This window comes from Anabrus simplex, chromosome 1 (genome assembly GCF_040414725.1).
Source record: "Anabrus simplex isolate iqAnaSimp1 chromosome 1, ASM4041472v1, whole genome shotgun sequence".
Taxonomy (NCBI): Eukaryota; Metazoa; Arthropoda; class Insecta; order Orthoptera; family Tettigoniidae; genus Anabrus; species Anabrus simplex.
Genome location: NC_090265.1, coordinates 853,721,992 through 853,734,999, shown reverse-complemented (window position 1 = coordinate 853,734,999; position 13,008 = coordinate 853,721,992). Strand labels below are relative to the sequence as shown.

General features: G+C 38.3%; 1 protein-coding gene across 1 annotated transcript in view; it reads right to left on the bottom strand.

Annotated features, from left to right (window-relative positions):
- The window catches only part of LOC136874153 (uncharacterized), a 231,448-nt gene extending 220,174 nt beyond the window's left edge, over positions 1 to 11,274 (bottom strand). Inside the window, exon 1 of the mRNA XM_067147724.2 lies at positions 11,141 to 11,274. Within this exon, the coding sequence (XP_067003825.2) occupies positions 11,141 to 11,201 (61 nt within the window). The 5' untranslated portion in view covers positions 11,202 to 11,274. The remainder of the gene's footprint in view (positions 1 to 11,140) is intronic.
- Positions 11,275 to 13,008: the final 1,734 nt, after the last annotated feature.

Genomic DNA, 13,008 nt, shown 5'->3' with positions numbered 1-13,008 from the left:
CTGTTTATGGGTAGGATTGAGTTAGAAATGTTGAATAGGGTAAAATCCGGGTAAGGTTTCCGATACTTATGTGACAGCTACAAACATAAAATTTGGCTCACATATGAATACTGTGTGGCCAATGTTCGTGTGGACTTGTACTGAAAAACCGGTCTGATAATGATATCTCCCTTATTAATCCTCGTATCGAAATGATGCTCATAAGAAAGAAGGTTTTGAAATTTTTTCATTAAGGCAGATAGATTTCCATTAAGTTTGGTTGTGTATATTATGTGAGAAGGCCAAATCAAGGTTTCGGTTTCGTATAAACCCCCAATCAATTCAGGAATTTAGAAATAATATTTGTCCTAAAACCTACCCAAGGACAGGTGGATTCTAAATATGAAATCTGGTATAAATATCTCCAGTAGTTTTCAAGTTATAAGAACTCAGACAAACAAACAGGCAAACAAACAAACAAACAAACAAACAGAGAAACAGATACCAAAGCTACAAAATATGCAGATGGTCATTATTACACCGGATACGGTAACTGAATGAAAATTTCGCCAAAATAGTCAATATACAGACACACGGTCGTTACGATTGTATTTATAGAAATTACTAGCAGTTACCCGCGGCTTCGCTCGCGTGGATTTCGTAACTTGATCAAAATAATCGTTCCTCGGCATTGTACTAAATATGAAATATGAAATCTGAAAATTCCTAAAGTATAAAAAAAATCTTCCAAAATTGAGTTTCATTTACCCCAGAAATTCTTTGTAAACAATGTTTGTGGTATTACCTTTTTGGGGCTAAGACGACCATGCGACATAGAACTGTACCTGTGAGAAACAGTCTTCCCTCAAGTCGAAAAAATAAATACATGTTTCTTTATTTTTAAAGTAGATTCCAAATAACTTTTCCCACATCTGTAACATCTTCAGTTTTTGAGATATACGAAGTACATAAGTATACCCATAAAAATAATTCAAGCCCTTGACCAGTCCTTCCCCCACCCTCACCCACATCTAAGTGTATTTTCCAAAAACAAAAATACATGTTTCTTTATTTTTAAAGGAGATTCCAAATACCAATTTTCACGCCTGTATCATCTTCAGTTTTTAAGATATGTGTCTCATAAAAATAATTCAACTATTTTTCACACCCTGTTAAGTGCATTCTCAGAAAATTGAACGGTACAGATTCCTGTATTTTTAAAGGACTGCTCAAATACCCAGTTTCTTGTCTCTAACATCCTAAGTTTTTGACACATAATGTAGATATACCGGCACTGATTTTTAAAATTCACTTGCTTTTCCAATTCTTTTCAGCCCCTTAACTGGATTTTCCGAAAACAAAGGAATACGCGTTTCATTATTTTAAAAGAAGATTTCAAATACCAATTTTCATACCTGTGCGTCTGTACCACCTTCAGTTTTTGAGATATATGTATACTCATAAGAATAATTCAATTTCTTCTTTTTCAATTCTTTCCACCCCTCTCCCGCCTTAAGTGGACTTTCGGAAAACAAAAAAAATACGTGTTTCTTTGTTTTCCAACTTTCACGTCTGTAACATCTTCAGTTTTTAAGATAAACTATCCTCATAAACATATTTCAACTCCTTATTTACATACTTTTAACCCCACACAACTTACGTCGATTTTCCGAAAAAATGCGTGATTATTCATTTTTAAACGAGATTCCAAATAGTAATTTTCACGTCTGTAATATCTTCAGTTTTTGAGATATAAGTGTACTCATAAACATTAAGTTTTTTATATGTAAGTTTCTCCATAAAAATAATAAAATTTGTTACTTCCTTTCACCCTCCACCTTACGTGAATTTTCCGAAAACAAAAAACTTGTTTCTTTATTTATAAAGGAGTTTCGAAATGCCAACTCCTTTTTCATTCCCCTTCCTACCCGTTAAGTTGATTCGCCCTCCCAAAAAGTACGTGTTTCCTTATTTTTAAAGGACATTCCAAACACCAACTTTCACGTCTTTAACATTTGTAGTTTTTGAGATATAAGTATCCTCACACAAATAATTCAACTAACTTTTCAATTCATTCACCCCCCTTAAGTGGATTTTCCGAAGACAAAAACACGTGTTCTTTTACTTTGAAAGAAAATTCCAAATACAAATGTTCATGCCTCTAACATCTTCAGTTATTGAGATATAAGTGTCCTCATAAAAAGAATTGAACTCCTTTTACACCCCAGCCCGTTAAGTTGATTTCCCCTCCAAAAAATGCGTGTTTATTTTTAAGGTGATTCCAAATACTAATTTTCATGTATGTAACATTAAGTCTTTTAAATGTAAGTTTCTCCATAAAAATAAAAGAAATTTACTTTCTTTCACCCTCCATCTTATGTGAATTTTCATAAAAACAAAAAACTTGTTTCTTTATTTATAAAGGAGTTTTGAAATGCCAATTATCACGACTGCAACATCTTCAGTTTTGAGATATCTGTATCCTCATAAAAAGCAATTAAACTCCTTTATCACCGCTCCCGCCTCAAGTTGAAATCCCCCTTCCCACACAATGCGTGTTTATTTATTTTTAAAGGAGATTCCAAGTACTAATTTTCACGTCTATAACATCTTCAGTTTTTGAGATATAAGCATCCTCATACAAATATTTAAACTAATTTTTTAATTAATTCACCCCCTTAAGTGTATTTTCCACAGACAAAAGATTACATGTTTCTTTACATTGAAAGAACGTTCCAAATACAAATTTTCATGTCTGTAACATCCTCAGTTTTGAGATATAAGTATCCTCATGAAAAGAGTTCAACTCCTTTTTCACTCCAACCCCGCCCGTTAAGTTTGTTTCTCTGTACGAAAGAAATGCGTGTCTCTTTATTTTTAGAGGATATTCCAAATACCAATTTCCACGTCTGTAGTCTTCAGTTTTGAGATATAAGATTCTCCAGAAAAAGAATTCAATTCATCTCCGTTTTAATCCTTCCCTACCAAGTTGATTTCCCCACCAAATGCGTGTTTCTTTATTGTTAAAGTATATTCCAAATACCAGTTTTCACATTTGTAACATCTTTAAATTTTTCGGTATATACTCGTATATACATTCTCATACAAATAATACAACTAATTTTTCAACTTTCACCCCCCCCCCGTTAGGGTTTTTCCCCAAAACCGAAGAATACTTGTGTACTTCTTTTTAAAGGAGATTCCGAATACCAATTTTCACGTCTGCAACATGTTAAGTTTTTGAGATGTACTCTAGATACGCTCATTTTAAAAATTCACCCCCTTTTTCAGTTCAACATATTTATGTTTCTTTACTTTTACAGGTAATCCAAATACTAGTTTTCAAATCAGTAATATGTTACGTGTCTGAGATCATTTGCAGATATAGTCTTTTTAAAAATTCACCCGGATTGTCACTCCTGCTCACCCCCTATTCATCGGATTAACCAAAAACACAAAAATACGAGTTTCTATATTTTCAAAGGAGATTCCAAATTTCAATTTTAATGTCTGTGAAATCTTCAGTTTTTGAGATAAACGTCTCCTCAGAAAAGGTGTCCAACCACTTTCTACCCTTTTTTTAACCCCTTATTGGGATTATCCGAAAACAAAAAAATAAGTGTTTCTTTATTTTAAAGGAGAATCCAAATACCAATTTTTACGTCTGTAAACTTTCAAGTTTTTGAAATATAGATATCCTCATTTTAAAATTCACCCCCGTTTTCGCCCCCTTAGTGACGGAATATCCAAAAATCCTCCCTTTGCGAGCACCTACATGTTAATATGGATATATCCCCAAAATTTAATTTCTTTATGTCCAGTAGTTTTGGCTCGGCGATGATGAGTCAGTCAGTCAGTCAGTCAGGACAAGTTATTTTATATATATATATACATATATATAGATTATTATTATTATTATTATTATTATTATTAGTATCTGTTACCCGCGACTTCGTTAGCGTGGATGTCGTAATTTGATAAAAATAATCGTTCCCCTGTACTGCACTAAGACAATATCTGAAAATTCCTAAAGTATAAAAACTCACCGAAAACTGAGTTTCATTTACCCCCAGAACCTCTTTGTAAACCACATTTGTGGTATTTTCCTTTGAGGATAAGATGACCAGGCTACTGGCAGAGCTAACTCTGGAATATGCGACAGAGAATGGTACTTGTGAGAAGCAGTCCTCTTTCAACTCGAAAATAATGAGTGTTTCATTTAAAAGAGATTCCAAATACCTATTTACACCTCTGTAATGTCTTAAGTTCTTGACATATAAATATCCCCATAAAATTCAACACCTTTATCAGTCCTACCCCTCCCTCCACCAAAGTGTATTTTCCGAACACAAAAAGAACACGTTTCTTTATTTTTAAAAGAGATTCCATTTACCAATTTTCACGACTGTAACATCTTCAGTTTTTGTACATAAATATCCTCCTACAGAGAATTTAACAACTTTTCTCTCCTTCTCACTCCCTTAAATGGATTTTCCGAAAACAAAAAAAAAAATACGTGTTTCTTTCTTTTTAAAGGAGATTCCAAATACCAATTTTCATGTCTGTAAACTGTTAATTTATGAGACATTTTTAAAATTTCCTCCGCCCCGCCCCCCCGTCCTTTGCACCCCTTTACCAAAAACTGTAATAGTAGTTAGCGGGACGAAAAACCAATAATAGTAATTAGTAACCTCTGAGTGTGTGGTGCAGCCGTCATCAACGTAGAGCTCGCTTCTTTTCCGTCCTGGCTTTTCCCTAGTTTAGTAGGGTTGGTTGTTGATATGTATTTGGCCCAATTTTATGGTCTTTTGCCCTTCCTGAAACCACCCCTATGTGGTGGGATGAATTTGCTATTGTGTTTTTCGGTGATGATTAGTAGTGTTGAGCTGTATGTATAATATATAATTTTATTAATCAAATCAAAGCCCATGGCGCAACAACCCGAAGGGCCATGGCCTACCAAGCGACCCTTGCTCAGCCTGAAGGCCTGCAGATTATGAGGTGCCGTGTGGTCAACACGACGAACCCTCTCGGCCGTTATTCTTGGCTATCTAGACCGGGGCTGTAATCTCACTATCAGATAGCTCCTCAGTTCCAATCACGCAGTTGAGTGGACATCGAACCAGCCCCCAGATCCATGTAAAAGTTCCTGACCTGGCCGGGAATCGAACCCGGCGCCTCCGGGTAAGATGCAGACGCGCTACCTCTACACCGCGGGACCGGCCGATAATTATATTAAGATAAACAATAACAACTAGTCCCGGAACTAGAGAAATTGTCCATACACAGTTTAAATCCTTAACCCGGCCTGAAAACGAACCTGGGGCCCTCTGAACCGAAAACTGGACCGCTGACCATTCAGTCACGGAATCGGACAATGTAGAGCTCGGTTAACAGTTCTGAAAAATATTTCCTAATTAAATTAAAGCTGTGTTAAAGTGAGCCAATGACTTAGATGCTAAACCCCTTAAAACAGCAATCATCAGTGTTGTCGTGCTAACGATTATAACGACAAATATCCTAGAAGAACAACTTGAACCAGTCTGTAACAGACGACGCTTGAGGCCAGTGAAAGGATAAGCCTGAAAACATCGGCAGATATCATGAAAGACAAGTAATATCTGGTGGCGTCACCTGTTATGACAGGTTAGGTGTCGTCAAGTTCAATTATCATCAGTGACTGACATACTGTATTATTTACCAAGTGGCCTTCCAGCCCCTTACTTTCTACAATTAAGTGTCCCGCATGTACTAGTGGCGAGTGGGATGCCTGATCGCTGGTTTACAAAGGAGCACCAGAACGGGCTATATTTCGGACGTTGTGAAATAAATTGCAGTCATTTTACTACACATGTTCTGTAACAGGGTGCATTTGTGAACACCTCAAAGATGCACAAACTTTAGTTTAATAACTCATTAAATTATGCACGTACAGGCATTACACTCCACTAAAAATTTCCTTGTATGTGCCTTGAACGATCCATTAACTCTTAACTGAAATTCTGTTCGGTGATATACGTGTAGAGAGGGCAGGTGGCCATTTGAACAATCCTCCACAAACCGTCTGCGAGCTTCGGCTGCATTCCGACCAGATTCTCCATAGAGTTAAAATATGTCTGTGTATTCGTGGTTGTTTAACACTTCAGGCATTGTCGATATGTTGATAGCAACTTTAGTGGCTCTGTACCAAATACCAGCCTACTGCTGAGAATTCGGAAACGAAGCTTACTAACTCAAGGGGGCGCATTTGACGGGTATCGGTTGTTTGTTATCTCTTCATTTATTCTGACGTAACCTGCCTACAGGCAGTAATACTCCTTTGAAAATCAGTTATTATACATCGCATTCATCGTTATTGCATGCGTGACACTTTAAGTAGAAAGTACGGCTCTGGTGGGCCACCTGGTATGTACAGGCTGGTCGGAAACAACGTGATCCGTTAGAGCGTTGGTAATACTGATAAATGATTTGAAAAAAAAATACGTCGATATCTCGCGCCGTTGCCATTTTATTAGCTGCTGATGTTAGTCAATCAGATCGCTTCGCGGGCGACTTCAGATGGGCTCTGCGATGCGGTGTTGCAAAGTCTGCACGTGGCTTATGACCTATTAGCATGACCAACGCTCTAACGCTCATATACTCGGTTCACGTTGTTTCCGACCACCCTGTATACAGGTCTTGTCTAGTGAAAAGTTAAATTACTCCACGTTAAAGTCACTACTGATGGCAGATTTGATCGAGCTCTAGCGAATAACAATTTATAAATTTCTTCTTCTTCTTCGTCTACTTCTTCGTCTACTACTTCTTCTTCTTCTGATGATGATGATGATGATGATGCTGTTGGAGGCCACCTGAAACATCACAGTCAATAACTTCGTGTATTTAACGAGTTAAAATTCTTCCAGGTACTGCTGCTGTTATTTTTTAGGAGAAGAAGAGCGCGACCATCTGCCAGTGAACTGAGATCTGTTCGAAAACCTGTTTACTTATGAAGTCTGTACTAATATATGTGTGTATCTGTAACGAATTAGAGAAAATATTGGGAAGGAAACGTCTGTGGCCTTACTTAAGCACCAACCTGAAGTAAAAGTTGTAACGCACTGATAACTACCCTCTTAAGAAGACGGAGAGGGAAATTTTAACACATCTACTTTCTCAGTTGACCCCAAGAGACTGAGAGTTCAAGAACCTAACTGTACACAAATATTTGATGAACAATGCTCTGTAAATTATATTATGATTTAAAAACACAAGGGAACTCTTAGCACGTTGAGTTCATTTGAAACCCTTTGTTGGGTTACCAAAACGATTGTTTCCCGTCACATGGCCTGTAGTTATTGGAATGTTATGTTGTCAGCCTGATGACATCTATATTAATATAAATTCTCGGTTGGTCTCACGAGGCTGAGTAAATACCGTTCCAGCCGTTAGTCCACAAGCTGAGAATTGATCCCGAGACTTCCGATTAAGAGGCAGACTTATTACCCTCACACCATGGATCTGGCACCGCGGTATCTTAAATTGGTTCTCAGTAATCTATGAAAAAAAGCATATGCTTAAAACGCCACAAACGTAAAATTTTGTAAACTTCTTGTTTTTTAATTTGATTTACGTCGCACCGACACAGATAGGTCTTATGGCGACGATGGGATAGGAAAGGGCTAAGAATTGGAAGGAAGCGACCTTGTCCTTAATTAAGGTACAGCTACAGTCCCAGCATTTGCCTGGTGTGAAAATGGGAAACCACGAAAAACCATCTTCAAGGCTGCCGACAGTGGGGTTCGAACCCACTGTCTCCCAAATGCAAGCTGATAGTTACGTGGCCAAAACCGCGCGACCACTTGCTCGGTACCAGACTTCTCTTTTTGTTGCAATAAAAGAAATTAATTCCCAAATGTATTATTTAATACAGCATATTAAGTAATATCAAACGATTCGACATTTCGGTTTCTACATCCCACCCCCCCCCCCCGGGATATTTACTTTATTTATTTATTTATTTTATTTATTTATTTATTTATTTATTTATTTTTTATTTATTCATTCTTTCATTTATTTATTTGTTTATTAATTCATTCTTTTATTTATTTATTTATTTATTTATTTATTTATTTATTTATTTATTTATTTATTTATTTATTTATTTATTTATTTATTTATTTATTTATTTATTTGTTTATTTATTTTTATTGTGATAGAAATAAAAGACGAGAAATGGCCAAATTGGAAGATAACGTATTTTTCGTAGGGATAAAAGTTAAAAATCAGTTCGTTGACTGGATCTTTGATTTATATGGTGGAGTCATACGACGCATGTGGATAAGAAAGCTTACTCATGAATCTAAACACTTTAGAAGGTAAAATATTTATGGATGGACCTGGCAGACTATGGCTTTCAAGCCAGCAAGCAGTTTGCAATTTTATGTAGCTGTTGATGCGGCCATAGTCACGGGATCTGCAGGTTTATACAGAATCAGAGCTACAGAAATGCCAACTTTTATTCTCAAAATTCCTAGATGTACTGGCCAGGATTCGAATAGTGATGATGTCGTTTAGCTCTTGATTTTATATGAAAAAGTATGAGTTACAAGCAGCTGATCGTAGTGTTTCTTTACTCTTACATCTAGTTTGTAGTCCGAAAACTGTTAGGGATATGCAACTCTTCACCCCCTAAAAATTAAACAATCTATTCTTCCACACAGTTTGAAAATAACACTTATTCAAAAACTCATTTTTCCAATAATTTATTACCGTGGTGTTGTACAAGTCCGCCTTTGTGGTATATTTGTTAGTGTGATTAGCTGCCATCCCTGGAGGCCCGGGTCTGATTCCCGGCCGGGCCACGAAATTTGAAAAGTGGTACAAGGGCTGGAATGGGGTCCACTCAGCCTCGGGAAGCCCACTGTGTAGAGGGGAGTTCGATTCCCACCTCAGCCATCCTCGAAGTGGTTTCCCGTGTTTTCCCACTTCTCCTCCAGGTACCTAACTTTAGACCACGGCCGCTTCCTTCCCTCTTCCTTGTCTATACCTTCCAATCTTCCCATCCCCCACAGGGATCCTGTTCAGCATAGCAGGTGAGGCCGCCTGGACGAGGTACTGGTCCTTCTACCCAATTGTATCCCCCGACCGAAAGTCTCACGCTCCAAGACACTGCTCTTTATGCAGTAGAGGTGGAATCTCTCGCTGAGTCCGAGGGAAAAACTGCCTTAAGGGCTGTGTCTTGGAGCATGAGACTTTGGGTCGGGGGAATACAACTGGAAAGGAGGACCAGTACCTTTCCCAGGCGGCCTCACCTGCTATGCTGAACAGGGGTCGTGTGGGAGGATGGAAAGATTGGAAGGGATAGACAAGGAATAGGGAAGGAATCGGCCGTTTCCTTAAGTTAAGTCCTCCCGGTATTTGCCTGGAGGAGAAGTGGGAAACCACGGAAATCCACGGAAAACTACCCCCACTCAGTTGACCTGCTGAGACTCAGTGAAGTCCGTTCCAGCCCTCGTATCACTTTTCAAATTTCATGGCAGAGCCGGGGATCAAACCCGGGCCTCCGGGAGTGGCAGCACCTAATCACGCTAACCACTGCACCACAAAGGCGGATCCAGTCTTATTAACTTTCAAATTATATGACTATGTACGTTAGGCGTATGTTCTGGTTAAATGTAAGAGAGGGCCGTGAGTCCTAACTTTATATATCACCATTCTCCCATACCACTGTGAAGGGTCGCCTAACTACAAGCTAAAGTAAGAGTACACCTGAGTGAAAAATCAATAAACATCATTATTTGAAAATGATCAGCAAAATTATCCGCAAATGCATACGGTTTGTATCCGCCAAGATACTAACTTCGCGGATATCCGCGGAAAAATCTACGGATATCCGCAGCCGTGCAAGTCTAATAATAGATGGTAGAAACTACTTAACAGTCTGTATACTGCATGTTTCTCTCTCAGCAATACCCCGTCAGAACACTGTTATGTCAATGTCTGACAGCTGACAACGTGACAAGCAACTGGAGATTATTTGTATTTGAAGGAAGCCTGTCTTAAATGGATGGCACTGAATACTGAATATTGTGATGTTGAAAAATGTATTGTGTATTTGCAAACTAAGTATAAATCCCTTCAAACTGATGATGTGAAATCCTTTGATCATTTCGGCAATTTCAAACAATTCCCGAATAAGAGTAGTAATGACCCTGAAGTTACATTGTAGTCAGAAATCGGCGAGTGATTTCAATTCACGTAAATTAGTTGATTGTAATTCAGAGTCATTAAAACTTGCAGATTACATTTTTTCTATACCAGGGCACAATGCAAATGTAGTAAGACTATTTTGATTGATCTCAGCACAATGGACTGATAACAGGAACCGTTTCAAAGTAGAATTCGTGAAAATCCTCTTAATGGTTCAATAAAATCAAGAAGGAATTTGCATGTGTAGGGGTCTTTTCATGTGTCAGAGACGCCAAAACTCCTGAAGTCAACTGAATCTTTAGAATAATACCAGCAAGACGTGTAAATTAGTTTCATTGTTTCAATATTGTAAGAATTTACCGTATAGTACGGAAATGGATAACTTTGGTTTATGCATGTGAATATAAGAATATAGGCCTATGAATCTACATTCAGACTATCAATAGAGGATTTTTGTGTACTTTTTTCCGGCATTGTCCTCTTTTTTAAATAGATTTATCCTATTTTCTATCTATTTGCATCTGGTCACCCTATAACTAAAGGCATCGCTCAGTTGATGGTAAAACTGAGACATTGCAGGTACTAAGATAATAAACTGCCATAATTCCACGCTCTTGCTGAAAATAACTTGTCACTTCACCTCATGTTTCAGATTTATCAACACAAGAGATCCTCATTCGGTTTACGCAGTCCCTGCACCTTGTGTACCCCTTCAACAGCGGGTTCCCTGTTAAGTCTCCACCTAACCTCCTCTGTGTGCACCCCTGTCCGATAATGCTTCTCTCATTCATGGTGTAATACGTCGGCGCGGCGTGCACTTTCGTGTGGCCGTACGTATTGCACGCCATTCTCAACAGACAACACCTTACACCTCAAACATAACAGTTCCCTCAACAACAAACAGCATTAAATACTTCGGTATGGGCTATCATCATCTATTTTAATTTAATTATCAAAGCAGTCTTCTTACCGAATGTGATCAGTAGAAACAGGTGGGTGATGTAAGACATTTTGTAGCGGTATTCCAGCATGTCACTAATATCAAATCACAATAAATAGTTTATACTATCAAACACCCATTCACTTAACTGGTTATCACTGTAGCTTCTTTCTGCCGCTAGTAAAGCTTGCTCTTTCCACGCGCTCTCCGCCTCGTGAATGTTCGACATTCCTCGGATGACCTCGCCGAGGTAGCGATCTCCGGGGCAGCCATGAACACAGCCAGTTCCACAGTTGTATATGGTTACTGCATATTAAGGCGGTTTCATATAGTATATTTGATAATATATTGTGATAGTATCGTCCTTGAACATCAGCTGGCGTAAAGAGCCACAATCGAGCGAGTGGTTCAGACCATGTAGTAGTTAACTTGCATTCAGGAGACGGTGAGTTCGAATCCTACTATAGGCAGCCCTGAAGATGGTTATCAGTGGCTGCCCATTTTCACAATAAGCTGTAACTTATTTAAGACCGCGGTCACTTCCTTTCCTGTCCTGTCCATCATCGTCGTAACATTTATCTGACTCGGTGCCCAATAGCAAGAACAGGTACTTCGTTAGGGAAAACAGTGTTGTGCTGTTGTCTCCTAGCCACAACCACCAGCGCGGTTTCCTTCACTAGCGTCGGAGTTAGAACTTTAATTCAAACTTCGTAACTTCATCAACTTGTACTGTAGCTCAGAAGCACTGTCATCCGAAGTTCCTTGTTTAGAAACCCAGTGTTTACAACTATTGGGCTAAGCATTACTTTCTCGCCGACCTTACCAGCACAACGACCGAGTCTTTCGCTACCTGTTTCCAAAATAGCGCGAGTTCGATTTCAGCTGAGGTCGCTGGCAGTTGAAGGTATTTAAATGTGACACCTCCGTGTAGTTGGCTTCCGGCAAGTTGAAGAACTACTGCGGGCCAATACTGCAACACTCCAGTGTCCGCTAAGAGCTTATTAACTGGAGTAACCTAGAACATTTTCTAGAAAATTGTAAATTATTATTATTATTATTATTATTATTATTATTATTATTATTATTATTATTATTATTATTATTATTAGGGTTCGGAAGTTTATGACCTAAAGAAGTACACAATAAGGCAAGCAAATATGCCCCTAAAACTGGCTAAATATCACCCAAAAAGGTAAAAAAAATATGACAAGCATTTTAGTGAAAGGCAAAGTATTAGAGTGTTACTAACATGAAACGTGTCAAAAAGTGATCATTCAAACTGACAGGTGCATTAAAACTTTATATATTCATTCAATATCATAACTTTAAATTGATACTTTCAAAATAATTCGAATCGCACGAACATCCTTCCACTGTTTTCCTAAAAAAAAAAAAAAAGAACAAAAACGAAGTACTGTATTAGCATTCAGTTTAGTATCTGCCGGCGAATGTTCGTACACCACTTCCTTTTATACCTCTTACATATCAATTTCGGGGAAAAAAAGAAAATGCATCTACTACAGTCTTTTCAAATCATATTTTATCCTTTGCTTGACACTCGACACAGAAGACATGTAACTACCTTGTTAAAAACGGCAACTGAATTTAAACAAAAATACTCAAAATACGACCTAATTTCACTAAAATGAGTAAAATATCCGAAATGAAATGTCGTATGGCTTTTAGTGCCGGGATATCCCAGGACGGGTTCGGCTCGCCAGGTGCAGGTCTTTCTATTTGACACCCGTAGGTGACCTGCGCGTCGTGATGAGGATGAAATGATGATGAAGACAGCACACACACCCAGCCCCCGTGCCATTGGAATTAACCAATTAAGGTTAAAATCCCCGACCCGGCCGGGAATCGAACCCGGGACCCTCTGAACCGAAGGCCAGTAC